Source organism: Prionailurus bengalensis, chromosome B4 (assembly GCF_016509475.1).
Source record: "Prionailurus bengalensis isolate Pbe53 chromosome B4, Fcat_Pben_1.1_paternal_pri, whole genome shotgun sequence".
Lineage (NCBI taxonomy): Eukaryota > Metazoa > Chordata > Mammalia > Carnivora > Felidae > Prionailurus > Prionailurus bengalensis.
The window spans coordinates 47503267-47525034 of record NC_057358.1 but is presented as its reverse complement, the minus strand read 5'-3'; the positions used below and the strand labels follow the sequence as shown (position 1 = coordinate 47525034).

General features: G+C 43.1%; 1 protein-coding gene across 1 annotated transcript in view; it reads left to right on the top strand.

Annotated features, from left to right (window-relative positions):
• GRIN2B (glutamate ionotropic receptor NMDA type subunit 2B) overlaps window positions 1-21768 on the top strand; it is a 428048-nt gene that overhangs the window by 117309 nt on the left and 288971 nt on the right. Inside the window, exon 4 of the mRNA XM_043563552.1 lies at window positions 5713-6141. Coding sequence (XP_043419487.1) covers window positions 5731-6141 — 411 coding nt within the window. The 5' untranslated portion in view covers window positions 5713-5730. The remainder of the gene's footprint in view (window positions 1-5712; window positions 6142-21768) is intronic.

The window sequence follows — 21768 nt, the reverse complement described above, 5'->3', positions numbered from 1 at the left end:
ATATTTCCATTGTATATGTTGTTATTTTCCCTTTTTCATTGTTAATTTAAATTGCATTTTCTCTATTTTGTCTGTTGTGATTGGTCCTGTCAGAACTTTGTCTATGGTAGTCTTTTTAAAGGCCGGCTTTTGGTTTTGTTTTTTCCTTTTACTTACTTTGTGTTTCATTCATTTATGCCTTTTTCTATATTATTGAACTTCTCCCTAAGGTTGACTCAGGTAATTGTTCAATTCAATAAGTGAAAATTTAATTACAGTTAATTATTTTTCATTTTGTATTTTCTCATAAATTTGCTCAAGGGTATAGGCTTCTCTGTAAAGTGTTTAGTTGTACTCCTACAATTTTGATATTTAGTGTTTTCATTGTTATCCTGTTCAAAGAATTTTTTAGTTTATCATTTCTTCCTTAAATTTAGAGTTATTTAATAGTAAGTTTTTAAAAAGTTTTCGGATATGTAATTTTTTTAGCTACCTTTAAAAACTTATTTGTAATTTAGTCGCATTATAGAAAAATGGCAATTGTTTCACATTGATTCTTTGGACTATATTGAGGCATTTTTGTAAATGTAATATTTTCCATGAACTTAGAAAGAGTATGCATTCTCTGTTGTGCATGTATGTCTGGATCTTAGAACGAGTACAGGCTTATTACATAGGCTTTATTTTATTTATTTATTTTTTTATCATTTATGTCTTTGTTTGTATTTTTGGGTCTTGGATTTACCTGTTTTTCACCAGGTGTTTTTAGTGACTGCTTCATACATGTTAAGCCTAGATGTTAAGATTCACGTATGTTGATGATTATTGATTGTATCTTCTTGGTACCAGTATGTGGCATCTCTTATTGTTACTTCTAATATTTTCACATTTGGCTTTTATTTTATCTTGATATTAAAATTTCGATAGATATTCCCACTTCCGAGAAGGTTATACTCATTTATACTTCATTTGACTTGCATGGTACGAGGCTCCTCGTTTCCCTACTCTCTGATGTTACGCATTTTAAGGCCTGTGTATCCTGGCTTTCTGTTTTGATTGCTAGCTTGGGAAACTGGACCCGATACACAGTTCTGGCACTTTTAATCTTCATTTCTCTCACTGCCGATCATATTGTAATCACAGCCTCCCTAATTGGTGCACTCCAAATAGCGTCCTGACCGCGTTGTAGGATGGTGCTTGGAAACAGTTGAGTTAATCACCTATTAAATCACATTTTACCCTTCCTGTTGGTGTTGCCTAAGGATTCAGTTCTCTCTGAGGACAGAATTGGCCCAGATCCTCACTCAAATGTGTCTTCCCTTGGAGTCACTGTGGGCAGAGTGGAGACCGGTTCCTGCTATAGTTGCCCTGCACCAGCTGTAGGCATAACTCAGGCTGCTGTGGTCCTCTGCTTGCTAGACGTCTGGTGATCACTCAGCTTGCGCTTCAAGGAGGCAGAGGGCCAGGAGGTGGACAGCCACATCTCCAATCCTGCCCTTTTGCTGTTGCTTCTGCTGTGCACCCTGGTTCCCGAATTCCTAGCAGGATTTGGGGGTGCCAGGCTCCCCTGATTCCCATTAGTGACCCTGGCCTGAGTGACTCTGATATTCTGCTGCACTTGACTGGCAAGCCAGCAGCCGGGCTTGCTGCTACCCTGAGACCATTATGTGGCATCTTCTTCAGGGAGGTATATCGGTCGGGGAACTAATATCTCTTGCCCCCTGTGAGGCTCCTCTTAATATTCCTCTCAGCCTTGGTCTGCCTTTCTCTCACTCCACCTCCCACATGCTGACTTTTTGCTTTCACAAATAGCTGGTCTCCTTGAACAACTTTTGTAGAAGCTTAAAGGTAACATCCTTTGCATCTATAGAGTACTGTGTTCAAAGCACTTCCATATACATACTATCATTTGATCCTCACAAGAACTCTTTCAGGTATGTAGGTTAGGCATATATCCTGATTTCACTGCCGAGGAAATGGTGACGGTGATTAGGTGACAATGCCCATCCTAAGGTGCTTAGTTAATGCAGACCTGGTATTAGAATGCAGTTTGGTTTTGGTTGGAGATTTCATTCATTCATTCATTCATTCATTCGTTCATTCATTCATTCATATATTCTGATTATATCAAGAGGAGGCAGAAAGGAAAGAGCAAGGGTTTCGAGGTAGACAAACTTTAATGCCACCCCCTGATTAGCTAGGTGGCCCTTTGTCATGTACTTAGCTTTTCAGAAGTTTCCTTATTTGTAACATAGGGAAAGATTATGACATAATGTTTGTATGTGATTTCACAATACATGAAAATTATCTGGCAACAGAAGTGTCTGGCACATGGTAAGTTACAGGTAAAATGTTATTATAAATACATAATAGGTAAAATAGGTTACTGTAATAGGTGTGCAATGGCCAAATATTGACAGTTTTATAATGGCAGAAACTAGGTGACTACCATGTATCGAGTCCTTCCTTCCCTATTGTATATGAGGCCCTGCTCGACCCCAGGCATGGAAACAGAAGTGAGAAGAGGTCTTCTTTGTGTGCATGTTCTCTGAGACTGTGGAGGAGAGAGCCCGTGTCGGTTGCATCCCCCTACCAAGAACGATGTTTACTGGGCAGTACGTGCTCCATAAATGATTACTGAGCCTAATGGGCCCCCGCCTGCACGGAGAATACCAGCTAGTTAATATAGGCAGTCACATAACCGTATAATCGTAATACACTGTTAAGGGTATTTAAGTATAGATACATGCAGGCTATCAGGAGAGCGCAAAGGAAACAATGCTCCATTCTACCGAGGGAGAGTGAAGTCCAATGGCAGGAGGCCGGGGCGAGGTTGGGTGCAAAGCCGCATAGAGCTGCCGCATCAAGACTAACTCTGGTCTGTCTGTGGAAGAAAGCAAAAGCAATTTGCTTGCCTTGGACAGCATGCTTGCTTTCAACTAACCCCCTTCTAATGTGTGAAATTGAGTTTGTATTCAAAGCAGCTTCTTTGTTTGTCTCCCAGTCCGTCTGTTGCTGGTATCTCCCTTAATGTATTGCTTTGTAAAGTGCTCTGCTCTATCCTGAGTATAAAAGAGACGCTCAGCAAAGCCAGATTCTATTCTTTCAGTGTCACAACTAGCCATTGCATAACAAAGTGTAATATATTGTGTGAGAAGAAATGGAGGAACACAGGAGATATTTTTTTTAAAAAAAAGAGCAAATAAAACATCAAAGTAGGAGAGTGTAGAGTGCATTAAAGTTAATAAACTGTCATGGCAGAGTGGGCCACTTTTCAATGCGAAGGAATCTGATTCAGGGATTTGTAACTGTAGGATTAGAATCTCACTGGAATGAAGTTAGCCGCTGTTTTTGCCAAATTCTCAGTCTTTTGGTTCTCCTTGAGAACCGGTCTTTGAAATTGAACAGATTATTATTATAATTATTATTTTGTCAACAGCTTTTTGAGGCGCTAACGCTATCTGTCTTCCTCTGGATGATCAGTGCTGCTCACTTCCATATAGCAAGCGCTGCTTTGCTTTAAGCTCTAGGAGACGGAATGCGGGCCCTGGATCTCTTGCTAAGTTGGACACAGTTCATCAGCATGGGTTTCCAGGGCCCATGTAGCCACTCCCCTGTTTCCACAAGGACACGGAGAAAACTGTCAGAAAACCGTCAGGAGCGAACTACGCTCAGGTGTGAACCACTGAGCTGCTCGTCTTATTCACAAGTGACAGACAAGACAATCAATACTGGTCTCCTTCTTGGCAGTGTGGAGGGCTGACTACAACATTACGAGTTCCAAAATGTTTTCTGCCAAGAACTAGAATGGATTTTCTGCTTCTCCAGCCACAAAATGTCCCCAGCATCTTACTCCCAAATCTTTAATGCCCTTTGGAGTTGGTCTGTTCAGACCAAATACTTCCTGATCTTTCTTTTCAGCATCCTCGTTGTTTTCTTTTTGTTGGTTGAACTCTCAGACTTTTTAGATCCTAGTATCTCGCCTTTTCTTTCAAACAAGAAGATATTAAGCAGCATTTTCATCCGTGACCTTTGTAGGAGGATGAGAATCCCTCGTTCTTGTTTTGGGTGCAGTCGGCAGAATGTTTCCTCAGGAACAAAAATGCCATGTTTACATACTAGCACACTGGCATTACAATACCACTGACCTTGGGAAAATTACATCATTGTGTTGAGTTGCAGTGTCTCCATTTGAGACATGGGGCTAAAAGATGGCTAGTTTATAGAGTTTCTATGAGGACCAAAGAGGTTGTATAAGAGGAAATGCCTAACATAGCGCACAGGGTCTAACGGATGTGGAGTAAATGATTACTTAAATCAAAATAACATAAGCAGGATCCGTTCTGTTTAAATAAGAAGACCTCTTGGAGAATGGTTCAAAATGTAAAGAGAAATGACCAAGCTCGGTAGGGAGCTGTGTCCTCAGTCCGGTGCACGGTGTAAGATTTAGGGCCATATGTGGAAGCACAAGAACGAGTTGGTTGTAGGTAAAAGGTGGTGAATTATGCTCAAATATGAGCCAGTCGTCTCGAGGAAGTCACTGCTGTAAGATGCCGTGGAAAATTTTTCTCAAGTGGTTCTAACACTACAGATACCAATAGTATTTGTCTAAATCGCCGTACTTTGATGTATAACAAATCACAATGAAACTATTCCTTGTAGTAATTGATACTGTGAGAGACAGCGTGGCATAATGCAATGGAATGCAGATTGGCCTCAAAGCCGGAAGATGTGGATTCATGTCTGTTTCACTTAGTTGGCATAGTCTTGGACTTCTTAGCTTGAGCCTTACCTTTAACATCTATAAAATAGGAAAAATAATGTCTTTCTTACTTTTCTTACTTACTTTCTTACTTCCCTTCTGGAAGAGTGTCAGGATCAATTGAGATTTTTTATTTATTTATTTTGTGTGTGTGTGTGTGTGTGAGAGAGAGAGAGAGAGAGAGAGGCAGAGAAAGAGGAAGAGGGAGAGAATCCTAAGCAGGCTCTTCACTGATGGTGCTGAGCCTGATGCAGGGCTCCATCTCACAAACTGTGAGATCACGACGTGAGCTGAAATCAAGAGTCAGATGTTTAAGTGGCTGAGCCACACAGGTGCCCCAAGATGTTTTTAAAAGTACTGTCCACTGTTGTTGTTTTTTTAAGTAGTAAAAGTCATTTACTAAAAGAGTTGCTAAAGAATTTCCGGGCTCTTGTTCTCTTTGAGGTGAACACAGAGTAGAGGGCCTTATGTTTCTGTAGCTCCCTGTATATGGCCAGCTTGCCCAGACCGTGTTTTGTTGCTAGCCTCTGCTGAGTCCATTTTGCTGCTCATTTGCCCAGTCTCTGCCATCCCCTTGGCCCAAGAGCAATTCAAAGATGGGTTGTGGCAGAAGTACCAGGGATCATACAGCAGCAGCAGGACCCCCTCTTGGAGACTCCTGCATTTGTGCCCTTGGTATGACTGCCTGGACCACTGTCATCTTCTTTTGCCTCTGTTTGCTGCTGATGGCTATAGCAATAGCTTTTATTGTCTTGCTTAAGGATTTCTGATGCTTTTGAAGGTTTTTTTTTTTTCCTTCCATTCTGCTGAACAAACAAACATGAGAGATCAGGGACAAGGCTCGAAGATAGGAGTTGGGTTTGATGATCAGTGAAAGGAGATAAGGCCCTTGACTTGCAGTATCCAGCCCCTTCCCAGAGAGGTCACATAGGAGGGTCGTTAATTTAACCCCTCTCATTTTGTGTTTTCAGGGAGTCGACGAGTTGAAGATGAAGCCCAGAGCCGAGTGCTGTTCTCCCAAGTTCTGGTTGGTGTTGGCTGTCCTGGCCGTGTCAGGCAGCAGAGCTCGCTCTCAGAAGAGCCCCCCCAGCATTGGCATTGCTGTCATCCTCGTGGGCACTTCAGACGAGGTGGCCATCAAGGATGCCCACGAGAAAGATGATTTCCACCATCTCTCCGTGGTACCCCGTGTGGAGCTGGTAGCCATGAATGAGACTGACCCAAAGAGCATCATCACCCGCATCTGTGATCTCATGTCCGACCGGAAGATCCAGGGCGTGGTGTTTGCCGATGACACAGATCAGGAGGCCATCGCCCAGATCCTTGACTTCATTTCAGCCCAGACACTCACCCCCATCCTGGGCATCCACGGAGGCTCCTCTATGATAATGGCGGATAAGGTAAAGGAGGGAGTCAGGGAGGAGAACCTGGAGGGTTGTATTGAGAACTAAATGATGTGTGTGTTTGAATGCAAAACTTGATTATGAAAGAAAGTAACCAGAATGCATGGAGTAAGTGGATAGATCAGGAATCAGTCTCTCCCTTTGGAGATGAAAGTGAGGAAAAGATACTGGTATTTAGAGCTCCTGTAGTTTCGAACAGGTTTGTGTGTCCATTTGTTTGCAAATGGATTTGCTGCAATGACTAAGAGATGTTGAAGCTTGTAGTTCTTTCTGTGATACATTTTCTTCAAATATGTAAGTATGTGTATGAATAGCTCCTTCAAAACTTTAAAATAAGGCGTGCTCTATTCTTTTTTGGTAACACAAATTCTCCCCCTGCCCAGCTTTAAGACTATAAAAAGAAAAATCCCTTCAGGCGGATTATTTGTCCCCTTGAAGATACAGATGTCACGGGGAGGTACTTCTTGCTAAGGTGTCCGTGCATATCACACATGGATCTACACATTGGAATGGATTTTAATCCACGGAGCCAGTAGTAGCTGCCTTTTCTCCATGCTTAGATTTGAAGGCAATGGTTCTTAACCCGGGTCGCACATTGGAATCAACTGAGGAGCTCTCAACACTACTGATGCCTGAATCCTTCCCGCAGAGATTCCGAACTGCCCAGATGCAGCCTGGGCTTCCGGAGTCTCAAAAGCTTCCCGTGTGATTCTAGCGTGTGGTTAAGGTTGAGCACCTCAGCTTTAAGGCCTCAAATAAATAGTAGACTCTAGTACATTAACATTAGATTAATTGTTCTATGACAAGTTAATTATCATCGGACACTGATGCCTATTCTTTAATTGCACAAAGTGTTTTCTTTGTGGTTATGTTTTGTTTTGACATTTTCCACTTACTCAGATATGTTCCCTTGCTTTATTGATTACAGCTCATTGCTTAGGGACAGCCCTTCTCACATATGTATTGCCCTTCGCGGTTATTCATATCTTAGAATGATTCATTTCACCCCAAGTGCAATTTTTATTGTTTTCCATCACGTTGGGTTTTTTAAAGGGTCCCTGTCTTTGCATTGTCATCTTCCACTTCTTATCATTACTTTTGAAACCGTCTTTCGTTTCGTACTTAAAAGACATGCTGTGGGGTTAATGATGTTTGTAAACACCCCAAAAGCTAGCACAGACACCACAAGCATGCCTAGAACCACCACAGTGCAGGGTTTAGCAGGCTAAAACAACCGTGCGCGATCATTACTGCCATCTGTTGGCAGGCAGAGATGACTCACTTCTGTTTTGGAGCTTCCTTCATTCAGTCTAGGAAAGGTCAAGTTGAATGAAGTACTAGGTGGAGGGACCTCAGCTGCATATGAGAAAGGTATTGTTCCATTCACATGGGCACAGGAAGAGATATTAGAAAACACATTCTGGCACCAGAAACCCATGCTAAGGGCAGTGGGATAAACTTAAGAAGAATGGAAAATGTAGACTAACTGTGACCAACCCTTTGAGCTTTTGCTTCAGGTAGACGTTTTTAACATCATTTTCCTCCGCTGATTGTATTTTAGGAGTGGTATTTTGAGGGCATGGTATTGCACTGAAAGAATGCCAAGATGGATGAGCCAAATTTTTGAGTCATAAATAAGTGTATACTTATTTTGAGAGCACGACAAATGAAAATAGTTTGTTGTTGTTGTTATTCAGGCTATTGTGCAACTTACGTTATTTCATAATAACCTGCCCCTGCCCCACTAGAAGAGGTTACTGGCTACACTGCTCAGCTGCTTCTCTGTTGTTTCTCTTACAAATGCATAATAACGATATAATAATATGAGGTAAGATGCAAAGACTGGGCTCTTTTGTCCATTGATTGGTTCTAGGTGCTTTAGTGTTTACCATCTGCTTGAGCACACAGCTCTTTGCAGGCATTATCGTATTTAATACACTTAACGACTCAGTGAGCTAAGTCATATTATTTATCTCCATTTGACAGTTGGGGAGACTGAGGCCCTGAGAGATTAAAAAGCATAGCCGAAATGATGTAGCCAGTAAGTGGCAGCCAGGACTTTAACATGGGTTGCTGGCTCCAAAGGCCATGTGCTCTGTTGTCTTTCAAGAAAATGGAGACGCTAGTCAAGGTCTCGCATACCTTCCCGTTCTTTACTTCTCCATTATACAGCGCTGTGGTAGGTGTTACCTGACGAAAAGTGACCCACCACTTCATTCACAATGGCGATACTGGGATCTGACTAGAGGAGAGCAGTAAGGAAGAGATGAGATGGTATAGCCTTAGATATAACATGAGTCCACAGCGGGCCTACTGGTGACTACCCCTGGGGGTAAAAGGGAGTATTGAAGGCAAGTGATTGTAATGAGATGCTCCCCCACCCCCGTCACCTCCCTACCATGGAACGACAAACAAATATTCCATCTTATCTTTTTTCTCTCTCCACCAACCCCCCCCCCCCAAAAAGGGGAGAAGCAGTGGTTTTTAGGAAATTTCCTAAAATAGCCTAAAAATGTCAAACTGACTTTTGACCTGAAAAGATTTCCAAAAGGTAAGTAGAAAGAGGAAAAGGAAGAAAGAAGGAAGTCCTGATGCCACAGAAGCTGGAGGTTTGGAGGCTTAGCCCTAAGGGGTCAGGCACCTAAATGGCTGGTAGCTGCAGGGGAGGGAGAGCAGGAACCAGCGCGGCTGAGTGGCCTGTGGGGCCAAGATTCCCAGCAGCTGTGCAGAGGGCCATTTGTTGGCTTAAAGGATTTGTATGAAGGCAAACAGAAAGATCCCCCAGATCTCAGAGAAACAAGCTTTTGGGGCAAGTTTCAAAAATAAAACATCTCAAATTCTAAGGCCAGTTTTTTTTTTTTAAATAGAAGTTTATTTTTAAGTACCATGACCATATTTTACAAACATAGAATGAGGACACAGAGTTTGACAACTATGAATCCACTGTGCGGCCACAGGACAAAACATCTGAAAATGGGACCAAGAAATACAGCTTTGCCACGTTTAAGGCCTAGTCTCTGAGATACAGGTACCATCTGAAGGATGATAACTAAGCTTTCCATTTTGCTTCCCCCTTCTAGAAGATGGGTAGTTGCCATCTCAGTTTCTACCTTAGTTTTGTTGTTGTTGTTAGCTTGCTGCATATAAGGCCCACTTGTTAGGTGTTCTTGTGGAAGATTCTATTACAGGAATAAAGTCCCTGATGGAAGGAGTTCGTAACGGAAGAAAACACTGTTAACAAAGATTTTTGACCAAAGTAGAGAGAGGCACAAGTTCAGCATCTGGCCCAATAGCTTGTACTCACTTTTTTTTTTTTTGCGTATGCTAATTAATGAGTAGAAACATGAATGAGGGTTCTACTTTCCCAATGAGGAAATGAACCTTATACCATGGCGGAAAGAAGCATTGGAGCTGGAAGAGTAGAGCTGTTTGAAGCTCAGAATTGGGAGTCACGGCTGGTTTTAACCACCACCTCTAGATGTGGGAATCTGGACCACTTGCTAACCACTTACTCTAAACCTTGGTTCCCTTGCCTGTTGTAATGGGGACAATACTCCAGAATGTATTGTAGAGTTGTCGACGATTCAGTGAGATAATATATAGCTTCACCAAGAGCTTCACCAAGTTTCCAGCACAGCGTTCTGTAGGCCAAGCTGACGGTTCTGTGGGGCAATTTGAAGAAAAGGAGGCTTCAGGATACAGGAAAAGGATGGGGAATTGAATAGAGTCATGGCCAATTGTAGAGACACTGCTGAGCTGGACACGGTCCAAGAAGAGAGCTCAGGTGAAAATCTGGGGAGGAGCTCTGACACGTGGGGTGGGACCTTTGGTCCTTCCCCACCAGGAAGCCGAAGCTCATCGGTGGTATAGCCATGCCACAGCCAAAAAAGGCATGTTCGGCTATGGAAGAGCTTTAGCAAGGAAAGTACCGCTAGGTGCCTGTAACACAAGACTGTTTAGAATAGTAACGGAGACCATTTAAAAATGGATGAGGTGATTTTTGGCAGTTCCCCACCTGAGTATAAAGAGCCTACTTTATTTTGCCTTGTTATAATTGCTTTTATTCTCCCTGAGATCCTGGATTTAGGATGCCCATCCCAGTCCAAATAATGAACTAAAGCTAGATGTACTTCTGTTTCTTTTCAGGAGGTTTCTCTGCTGAGATGCTGAAATCTTTCTTGGGTTTTCAGATTTTAGCTCGGAGAGGTTAAATAACTAATCCAAGATACCACAGCTTGTGGGCAGTGGGAATGGGATTCACCTTCCATCAGTACCTATTTTGAAGCTCATACTTGCTATTGATACAATTCTGAGGTTAAATAACTAATCCAAGATACCACAGCTTGTGAGCAGTGGGAATGGGATTCACCTTCCATCAGTACCTATTTTGAAGCTCATACTTGCTATTGATACAATTCTGCCTCACAAAATCCTAAAGTAAGAATTATAAGTCGTGAGCGTTAGTCTCCATTCTCATGAGCTTTGGAAATTTGAACAAACCAGCCACGTAAAGTTGGATGACACTCAGCCTACAGTTTATAACATTTAAATTTTGTCTTCTACCCTCCCCACTTTACAACACTTTGAAGAGAAACTGAAATAAAGTATGTGGACATTTCTGGAAAACTACTGTAGAAACAGTTGCTTCAGGTGAGGGATTAAGGAGCCGTGTGACAGGGAATGACAGACCTACTGACATTAGCATGAGGGTCAATGAAAATAGTTTAGGCAAGAGGTGGGAAGGAGAACAGAAAGTGGAAGTTACAGTCGGATCAGACAAGAGAACACAAGATCCAATCTGTAATGCTGCAAGAGTGGAAGAGAAGAGGGGATGCTGAGTAGAGGGTCAGGGTCTGGCAGTAATCTGTACCATATTCCTAACTTGTTCCTAGTTAAAGGACATGTGAAAATATCTTACTCTGGAGCCTGTTGCTATGATTCTTTCCTTTCTAAATTGTTTGGCTGAGGATTGATGCTTTGAATAGCACTCTCATTTTCTGTGCAGAATGCCACAGTTTGAATCCAACTGGGGCTAGAAGATGGCCCCTACTCTTCATTGGCCCTATCTTTTCTTGCTCTCCCCCCTTTGCCTCTGCCTCCCCCAACACACATCTGATGCAATGTATTTGCAGAGAGTGAGCCAGCAGTGATGAGTGACTCTGTAAATAGACTATTGCCTTCCAGTTGCTCATGTGGGTTTCCATATTCAGCCCAGTCTTGAAACCAAGATGGCTCTGCTACTCATATTTCGCTCTGTGCGTCGTCCTTGATTTGGGTGTCTTTCAGTTTTTTACCTTGCTTTTAGTTGTCTGTCATCTGGTATTCCTTGGGACTGAACACTTCAAGAGCAAACCGTGGTGTTTCAGGTTGGATGAGTACAGTGAAGACATACTGGAGAAGACAAGAGGGCAAAAAGGCTAATAGAGTGTGCCGACTTGGTGCTAGGCACGATGTTAATGAGTATTTCAATTCTTCTGCAACCCTGTGACGTAAGTGGTAGTACTTGTTTTAGTTCAAACGACATCGGAGTGTTTACGTACCACGGCCAAAGTGACACAGTTAGAAAAACAGTGGGACTGGGATCCAAATCCAAGTGTGTTTGACTTTAAAACCTTTTTTTTTTTTTTTTTTTTTGGCTGATTTTGAGACTCCCATTCCACACACCAAGGAGTCAGAAGAATGCTGGGATCTTCCCTTCTGCCTTGAACTATACTTTGGGGAAAGATGGGTGGGCAGTTCTCTTAAGACCCTATAGGCTTTGCAGTGGTGCAGCCCTAGGTCTGTGTGGATTCCAGGCCTTTCCACCTGTGACTGTGGAATAGGTTTCTTGTTGGCCAGCACACCCTCCCTTTTAAAGATGGAGCTAGGATTTGCTTTCAAGAAACTGGCCAGTTGAAATCCAGATGCAGGTTTAAAAAAAAAAATTATGTTTATTTTTGAGAGACAGAGACAGAGTGTGAACAGGGGAGGGGCAGAGAGAGAGGGAGACACAGAATCTGAAGCAGGCTCCAGGCTCTGAGCTGTCGGCACAGAGCCTGACGTGGGTCTCAAACCCATGAACCGTGAAATCATGACCTGAGCCGAAGTCGGACACTTATCCGACTGAGCCACCCAGGTGCCCCAATACAGATGCGGTTTTTAATGCTTGGAGAAACTGAGGCCCCAGAAATTGCTTTAGGAATTTATAGCCATGAAAGTACTTGGTGCTAGAAAGTAATGCACCAGCCATCCTGTTTCTCATACATCTTCCAGGCAAGTGATAGTGTGTCTGCAGGAAGGCTGTGGCACAACGCAGAGAGAATGCGGGCTTTGGAGCAGATCGGCTTGAGTTCTGTGCATTCGCCAGCCACGTGACCTTAGTTGTGCTCTTTAAGCTGTCTGAGTCTCAAAACTTCCATTCACAAAATGGCGTCAAAATAACACCTTCATTCGTGGGTTGTAAGCTTTATAAAGAACGGTAGACAATGCTTGATAAATTGTAGGCCTTACGTTTTCTTGTCTTTTCATGTACCAGACCATACCTAATCACTTGAAGAAAATGGGATCCTAAATATTTTCCTGTTAACTGAAAGAGAAAACCTTGGGATGCTAATACCCTTCATTTTAGGCCTGGGGATAAGCAGCAGCTCAGTGGGTTCTGCCTCTGTGGTGACGTAATTACCGATTGTGACATGATCAGGACTTATCAAGATTTTCAAAGCAGGGACATACAGTGATTTCAATAAACTGTTACACACAGGATATAAGCAATGAAGATAAGTCAAGAACATTAAAAAAGAAAGCAGAATGAAATAGTGTTTGAATCTAGGGTCACTCATAGATTTGGAAGTGTTTGTATGTAAGAAAAAGTGAATTGTTAGATAAGGGACATATTAAAGGTACTGGGTAGGAAGTAGTGATATGTTATATATATATATATATATATATATATATATATATATATATACAGGAGGGCAGTTAATTTACTATCACCAGCCAGCTTTTAATAGATTATACTGATAGGGGCTCCTGGGTGGCTCAGTCAGTTAAGCATCCGATTTCGGCTCAGGCCATGATCTCACGGTTCATGAGTTCAAGCCCCGCATCAGGCTCTGTGCTGACAGCTTAGAGCCTGGAGCCTGCTTCAGAATCTGTGTCTCCCTCTCTATCTGCCCTCTCCTACCTCATGCTGTGTCTCTCAAAAATAAATAAATATATAGAAAAATTAAAAAAAAATAGATTATACTGATATTCTTGAAAAACGCCTTGGATTATGATTTTTACACAGAGGATACATTTTTATTCCCCTTTCTGAGACTACTGTGATTCTCTTTGCCTTATTCTTAGGCATTAGATCTATATTTTATTCAAAATCATATTTTGATTCTGTGGTTAAGGGTCCAGCATGCAGGAGAGTAATGTTAAAGGCTAGTTTGATTCCATTTTTCCAAGGACAAAAAAATTATTGCTACCTTTCTATTTTATGACAGAGAACACCCAAATTATCATGGGTTGTTAGGAGGTTGCCATGAGAAAAGAACTAACATTGATTGGTCATTGACTTTTGCCAAGCTCTGAGCTAGTCACCTTATATGACCTTAAAAATGCTGTTTTATTGAATTCCTTCCTTGAATTCATGAGGCATGTATTTTGTCCTTTATAAGGAAATGGTAGATCAGAGAGGTTAACTGTTTTGCCCAAGACCTTTAGCTTAGTGACTTGCCCATAGTGGCTTAAACAAATAGGTGCTTATTGGTGTCTCGGAATAAGGCACCTGGAGACAGGGTCTGGTGGCGGCAACTCAGTGATGTAGTGATACCAGGGCTGACCTCTGGGATTCCGTGGCAGTTTTGTCGTGGCTATAAGGATGCTGCCCTGGTTCTAGGCATCATGCCCATAGAAAAAGCTGGTGCGTGGGTATTAGATCAGGGAGAGTCTTCTCCATGTCCCTAATGTCATGAACTCAAACAGTGTCACATGGTCAACCCTGTGGGGGCCTCTGAGGCTTTCTGGAGGAGGTGGCAAAGGGGAAAGGGTTGGGGACAGTAGTTCCCTCAGTTGTATCTCTCAAAGGAAGTAAGTAACAGTCTGGGAATTGAACCAATGCCTGCGTGATTCCAAAGCCCAGACATCTCTCATGTGTCATTTGTCTTGGTTCGCAATAAACCCTGCTTTTGTGCCTTTGGTCTAATCTCCACACATTTCCTCCAGAACTAGGACCTTGGCTCATCAGTTATTTCCTTTTCCCCCTTAAATATCAATTTATTCTTTTCCACTGACATTTTTTTTTCTAGCTTAGTGGTCTTCGGGAGATGTTTGGACATGTTTTGGGGAGGTTTTTGATATAGTAATGACTGCTTGTGTAAAGTGTGTGTGTGTGTGTGTGTGTGTGTGTGTGTGCGCGCGCTTCTGGCATTTATAGCCTGGCAACTAGGCACGTTTGGTGTCCTGCCGTATGTATGATAGTACCTAACAGTCAAAAATAGCTCTATCCAAAATACATTTCTTCCCTCATTGAACATTCTCAGATCACTCTCATATTAATAAACAGAGGCATAAAAGCTTTTCTTGACCCCAGTTCTCCCTCCTTCTTTCTTTTGACAGTTCCGCTCCTTAAAGAGCAGTTACATTGCTGTTTTCACTTCCTCATCTCTCACTTTCTACAAAACGCCACAGCCAATGGACTTTCTCTTTTTCTTGACCTTCTGCGGCATTGAACACTTGACCCTTTTAGTGCTGTGCCAGAAATTATGATGACAAGAGTAATTAGATTTGTCATAGATTTGGTGACAGTGCGAAGGAGAGGATGAGTACAGTTTAGAACATGGATGGGTAGGTCATACAAGCGGCAATGTCTGGTAAGCAGTTGGTTTTGGACTTGGAGGTAAAGGGAGTGATTTGGGCTGGAAATGAAGATATGAACCTCGTTAGCAAGTGAGGGTAGTTGAAATCGGGAGGGTAGATGAGATGGCTCAGAATGAACAAGTGGAAAGAGGAGGGGAATGGGTCAAGGACAAAACTACCTCAGGACAGAACTACCTTTGAGGAATAGCCAGAGGGGGTGGAGGTGATAAAGGAGCTAAGGTACTTAATTAGTGGAGATGAGACAAGAACGAGAAAAACAAGGACAGAGAGGCATTATAGAAACCAAGAGAGTGTTCTAGGAAGGGTAGTTAGCCAGTCTGGGAATCAACCCAGGACACTCCCTTCCCCCTCAGGATGGTCGAGCAAACAGTGAGGAAGCCTTGGTACCTTCCTCTTGGTCCCTCCAGACACCGTGATGACCTCAGTGCTGGCACTCCTTCTCTCTCGTCTCCCCTGACACACGGCTGACCTGTGTGATTCTTGAGAAACTCAAATCTGATTGTTCAACACTTTTGCTTAAAACTGCACTGGCTTCCCACAGCTTGGAATAAGACATCCTCTTTGATCTGGTCCCAGGCTACCTCTCCAGGATTTTCTCTTAACCTCCCCGCCCTTGAACAGTAATATTAAGCCACACTAAGTTATTTATAGCTCCCTCTCTGGTCCTGGCTGTTTTGCATCTCTGTGCCTTTGTTTGTGCTACTTCCTCTCCTTAGAATATCCTCTTCCTTGTCCGTCCAGAAACACCTGCCCACTTTTTAAGAGAAGTTGTGGCACTTTTGTGTACCCTTTTCTGACTCTCTTCTTCACAGGATTGACTTTTTTTTTTTTTTTTTGCACTCCACCTGTGTCCTATTTATGCTTTTGTTATAACTTGGCTTATTTACCTATCTGTCCCACTTGCTGTACAATGAGCTCATTGTAGGCCAGGGCTATGCTTTACTAATTTTTGTATTCCTAGCACATGCCATAATGTCTGATGCGTAGTAATAGCTAACTTTTAATGAACAACGAACAGTTATTAGACTGTGCACTCTCTACACTGTAGTGGGTTGAGAGGCGGTCCCCCCAAGAGATGTGTCCATGTCCTAACTCCTGTAACCTGTGAATGTGACCTGATTTGGAAAAAAGGGTCTTGGCAGATATCATTAAGGATCTCATGATGAGATCATTTTGGATTAGCCAAGTGGCCCTAAGTCCAGTGACAAATGTCCTTCTAAGAGGTGGAAGAGGAGAAGACCTAGACACAAAGGAGAGGGCTTTAAAAGAGGAGAAGAGGCTGGAGTCAGCCACAACGTGCCGGAGAAGCCACTAGAAGCTGGCAGCAGCAAAGGGTGATTTTCCCTTAGGGCCTTCAGAGAGAGCATGACTCTGACAACACCCTTGATTTCAGGCTCCAGAACTGTGAGAAAATGAATCTTGTTGTTTTCAGCCACCGAGTGTGTGGTAATATGTGATGGCGGCCCTAGGAAAGTGATATCCACACCATAGTTAAGAGGGGGGTCTCTGGAATCTCACTGCCTAGGTGCTTTCCCGGCTTACTCATTGACTGTGTGATCTTTGGCAGAGTACTTAACTTCTCTGAGCCTTCGAGTCCTCCTTGTAAAATGGTGATATAAATAGCTCCTATTTTCTTAAGGTTATTAAGTAAGGTTAGTGAAAGTGCTTGGAAAAGACGGGGCAAATAGTAGGAGCCAGCCAGTGCGTGTCTACGAGAGGTTTTCCATGTGAATAAATGAAGGAGTGAGGAGGAGGATGTAAACAGGCACCCGAGCCATTATAGTAATGGGAACTCACCTAGTTGTGTGGTTATTAGGTGTGCGCTCTGGGAGTTCTGTCCCAAGGTGGTGGTGCTCTGACATTCTGGCCGACCCCCGGGGCTTGGGACAATGCCAGAAGGGTGAAGAGTCAGTGTTCTTGGCAGCTACCCCCCTGCTGGAGCCTTTGATGGAACTACAGGGCAGCGAAGCTTGTCTTTGAGCCCTGGGACCTCCCTTTATACACTCCTCTCTCCTTATTTTTGTATTTGATTCTCTGTTTTGTGTGCATATGCGTGCATACGCTCGTGTGTGTGTGTGTGTGTGTGTGTGTGTGTGTGCACATTTGTATGCTTTTGGATGTAGTGGCTATTCTCTTTAGCCTTTTCAGTGCCCAGGATGGTACCTCTCAGGCTAGGGCTAGTCTCCCAATCTGAAGCCCTTGTGCTTTTAGATTTTTATTCTTCTCTACTTGTAGATCAAAACCCTTGCTTCTTTCCTTTTTATTCTCTTTCATTGTGTAATTTTCATAGTCCTTATTACAACTGTAATTCATCATAATAGCTTTTTTTATTAGCTGCCCTGCTCTGCTAGACTGCAGGCTTCCCAAGGGCAGGAACTTTGTCTCTTCCATTTTTGTATCCCCAGAACCTAACATACTGGTTGGCTCATAGTAAGCCTTTAATACATACGTGTTAAATGTATCACTGAATTAATTATTTCATTGCAGCAAATGTCAGTTGCAATTAAAAGAAAAGTATTTTAAATCCAAATGGAAACGGATGTGAGAATTAATCTCTGATTGCTGGAAAATACATTTCTACCTGTCTATAGGCTGTTCTTTCCATCCCCCTTCTCTTCCTCACATCTTCCAGATACCAGCTGTCAACAACTCGGCACTCAAATCTTAGAGTTTTAACACTCATGTCCACTTTATTTCTAGCAACCAGACACGGAAAAAGGACTGCCTCAAGTTAGGGGTGCCTTCTGAAGCAGCAGAGAAAACCTTTAACGCAAAGCAATGGGGCGCCAGTGATAATCTTGACTTTTATTAGCTCTCTTTCAAAGGAGGGAGCAGAAAGAAAGAAGCTTTTTTTTTTCTTGAAGTTCCAAAAGATAAACATATGCGATTCACATGACATACTAATCAGCAAAATATCACCAACTAAATTTAATCAGTGCAATTAAGTTTCCAGAGGTAGTAGCAGGAGATTTTGAAACTTCTTTTAGCAAACAACATCCTTTCTCATTTACTTATTCATTCATTCAAAAAATATTTATTAGGTATCTGCTGGAGATCAGGAACTGTACAAGGTCCTGGAGACAGAGTCAATAAGAGAGACATATCCTCATGGTGCACTGACTGACAATAAACAAAGATATAAATTAAACGATATTCTTTTAGGTAGTGGTAAATATTGTTATGAAAATAGCAGGAAGGGGTATCAGGTAGGGCTATCTTAGGGTCTTCAGGACAGGTCTCAGGGGGAGATAGCACGTGAGAGATGTAAGGTAAGGATCAAGATGCATGAAGATATCAGGGGCAGCATTTTGGCAGAGAGAAGAGCAGGTGTGGAGGCCTCAAAGGGGGGAAGTTTTTGCTGTTTGGCTTTTTTTTGATGAGTATCATATGGTCTGAGTTGGAGGGTGGTGGGCAGTGGGGGCAATGGTAGAATTTGAGGCTGAAAAGGTACTATGAGGTCAGATCGTGTACGGCCTGAGAGTCTTGGCGTCAACTTGGCTATTTTGCAATTCATTCTAGAAGGTGTAAGAAGGGCGTGATGGAAGTTGACTTAGCATCTTTTCAGATGGAGACAGTAGAGTGGATAGAATATATACCTTAGAGCCGTTTTAAGTCTTGTCTCCACCTTTCAGAAGCTGGGTGACCTTTTGCTACGTTGTATGACTACTGTGATCTGGTGTTTGTTTGTTTGTTTGTTTCATCGATATGAAGGCGTTAATATTCATCAACTTCTAAGAGTTACTAGGAGACAAAATAACCTATAAAGGACTCATTACACCTGCTTTTGAATAAATGGCTGCTATTGCCCTTTCTAGTAGTATTGAAATACAAATTCCTCTTGAATCAGGCATCATTTTTTTTTTTGATAGATCTATGGATTAGGTAGCTTTCTGTTCTGTTTCATTGTTTTCACACAAGTTGCTTACAGACCTGTAAACAAATGAGCAAAGTATTGTAGGAAGTTAGAAGCATCGTGATTGGCTCTACCCTGCCTAAAGAGCTGTCTCTCATTTTGAGTTCTTGGAGTTCCCATGCACCGTGTCCTGAGGCCAGTTCCTAGACTGTCTATGTAGTGGCAGTTTGATTTAATTGTCCCTTTTCCCAAATGGGGGTAAAGGCACTGAGAAGATGGAGCAACCAGGGTGAGATATTGAGGTGAGAGGTGTGGGTGTTGAGAATGGGAGATAGTGTAACGGCACAGCCAATCAGTGCCGCCTGCCTTGAGCTGAGGACTTCTGGCACCGGCCCAAGTCCTCCTGGCCTGCCACCATGTGTCTCGGATGCGTTCTGTTACCTTGACAACATGTTGTCCAGAGTTGTAAGGAGCGGCAGCCTTCAACCTTTGAGCATCGTCGTGTTGCTAGGACAACAGACTCCACGGGAAGCTGGGCTCCACTGTAGTTCCTGCTTGCTGCTGCCACCCACCCCTCCCTCTTCCTTCTTCTGCCTGCCCATACTTCCACGGCCTTCCATCTGTCCTCTCGCTCCTTCTGCCTTCACAGATCCACTGTCTGCATGGCCCTTCCAGCTCTCCCTCCAACCCCTTGGCCTTCATTCTCTTACCACTGCAGCGTTCCCACTGCTTATATGAAAGCAAAGATTGTAAATTCTCAAATATAAAGCTGCATGATTTAGGAAGCCAAAGCGATGGTTGGAAAGAGGGAGTTAAGAAACATCCAGAAAAGGGAGGGAGGAGCTTGATAGAGTTTCTGTAGTCTAGTTGTACAATATGAGGTAGTGGTTCTTTTAATTAATTAATTTACTTATTTATTAATAGCAAGTGGGGAAGGGTAAGAGAGAGAGAGGAAGAATCTCAGGCAGCCTCTCCACATTACCAGCACAGAGCCTGATGCAGGGCTTGAATACACAAACCACGAGATCATGAGCTGAACCATGCCTAACCAACTGAGCCACCCCAGCACCCCTGTGTGGTAGTAGTTCTTAAAGGGACTGGCCCTGAGAATCAACAGAGGAGTTTATTTTATTATTATTTTGTTGAAATATGGATTTTCTGGTTCCATACCCAAATACCCTTTTGGAGTCAAGCCCCACTAATTGCTGTTTTTACAAATTTCTCTTAAGGGATTCTGAAATACCACCAGGTTTGGGGACCCCAGTCAGTAGAACATGGCATATTTTTTCGATTATAAAGTTTTGTGATAATCAGCTATCTACCTGTTGAGCTTTATTGTTCATGGTCCTCAGTGCAATGCATTCATGTGCTTGCTTAATAACGGTGAAGACGCAGGAAGGGGAGTTGGAAGAAGATGGGAAGACACTAATGGAGAAGAGAAGAGCAAAGGGAAACAGAAGAAAGGGAGCAATGTGGAAATGATAAGGAGAGGCCGTGGAATTGGGCATGGGGAGAATCAACCACCCCCTTGTCTCTGAGTTTCAGTTAGAATGCAGCCTGTTAAGTGTCTTGGTGTAGGCTCAGTTGACATGCTCTTTGGGGTATGTTTGGAATCCTGGATTTTCGCTGGGTGGTAAGAGACCTGGGTGGTGGCTAGATCTGGGCTTTCATAAGAAGCCAGCTTCCTCCTATTTTTCTCCTTTAAAAAAACCAAATGCCCACTACATGTTAGTGCTGCAGTTTATATGAGATAGTGCTTTACTTGCGTTTAGCAGGTTTAACCCTTGAAGGAGCCCTAGAGCTTAGGCAGTAGGATTATTCTCCTTTTAAAGATGGAGAGACTGAGGATGGGAAAGGAAGGTAACTGGCTCATGGTGACACACTGGCCGTGGCCGAAAGGAAATAGAACCACTTGCCTGACTGACAGTAAAGCCCACGGACACCAGCAGTGTGTTACATTTCCTCTTGAACACTTCATTTACTTGGTCTTCTTGGGACATCTAGCTTAACCTGGGAGGGGAATATCCCAGCCGTCCAGAATGTAGTCAACTGGAGCTTAGGCAAAAGTGATTCCTCCCTCGCCCAGCCCATCTCGATTAACACCCAAACATTCAGAACAAGAGCACGGCTCTTAAAGAGAGGGGAGAATGGGAGGAGAGACAAGAAGAAGGGGAAAGAACATTTAAAGAGAGAAGGACATGGGGGTGAGCAAAACTGCCGGGTCAATCCCAGTCTGATGGACTGAGTTCTTTCCAAACTCTGAACTCTCAAGAGTGGGCCTGAGACCCTGAAGCCCAGGACACTGCCAAGCGGATGCCCCAGGATTTGACTTCTAGGTCAGATCAAACTCTTCACTGATATTTCTGGGATTGGCGGGGGGGGGGGGTGTTTTTCCTAGCTTGCTGTTTGTCAGGGGAAAGTGAAATCAGATGTACGTCGGTCTAAGACTCCCATCTCAGCAGATGAAAAATTGACAAAGAAGTAATAGTATCTTTGTCTCACTGTCCTGCATGGCTATAGGTCTTGGAGCAAACTATCTCCTTCTACTTCCTGAATAGTCTTAGGGTATCAGCTGTAACTACTGTTACCTTGGACTGAAATCCAATTCCTAGAGGTGGTACCCAAAGGACCTCTCTTTTTTCTGGGCCATCAGCATGTACTCTCCCTGGTAGTTTCCACGACGATCAAAGGCCTGTTTACGTGTAAGAATGATAGGTGTGTGAAAGGTATCTGGTGTCACGGTGGTGGGCTGAGGCAACACATGTGAGAGGCAGATTTATCTGTCAGTATGGCAGCCCGTTCCAGAGGGGGAGAGCCCATTTGTCTCCTCCTCTCATGATTGGGACAACACAGAGCACACAGAGCGTGCTCGGTGCGTATTTGTTGGTAATGATAGATCCTTTGAAATCAGATGGGAACAGGCCATA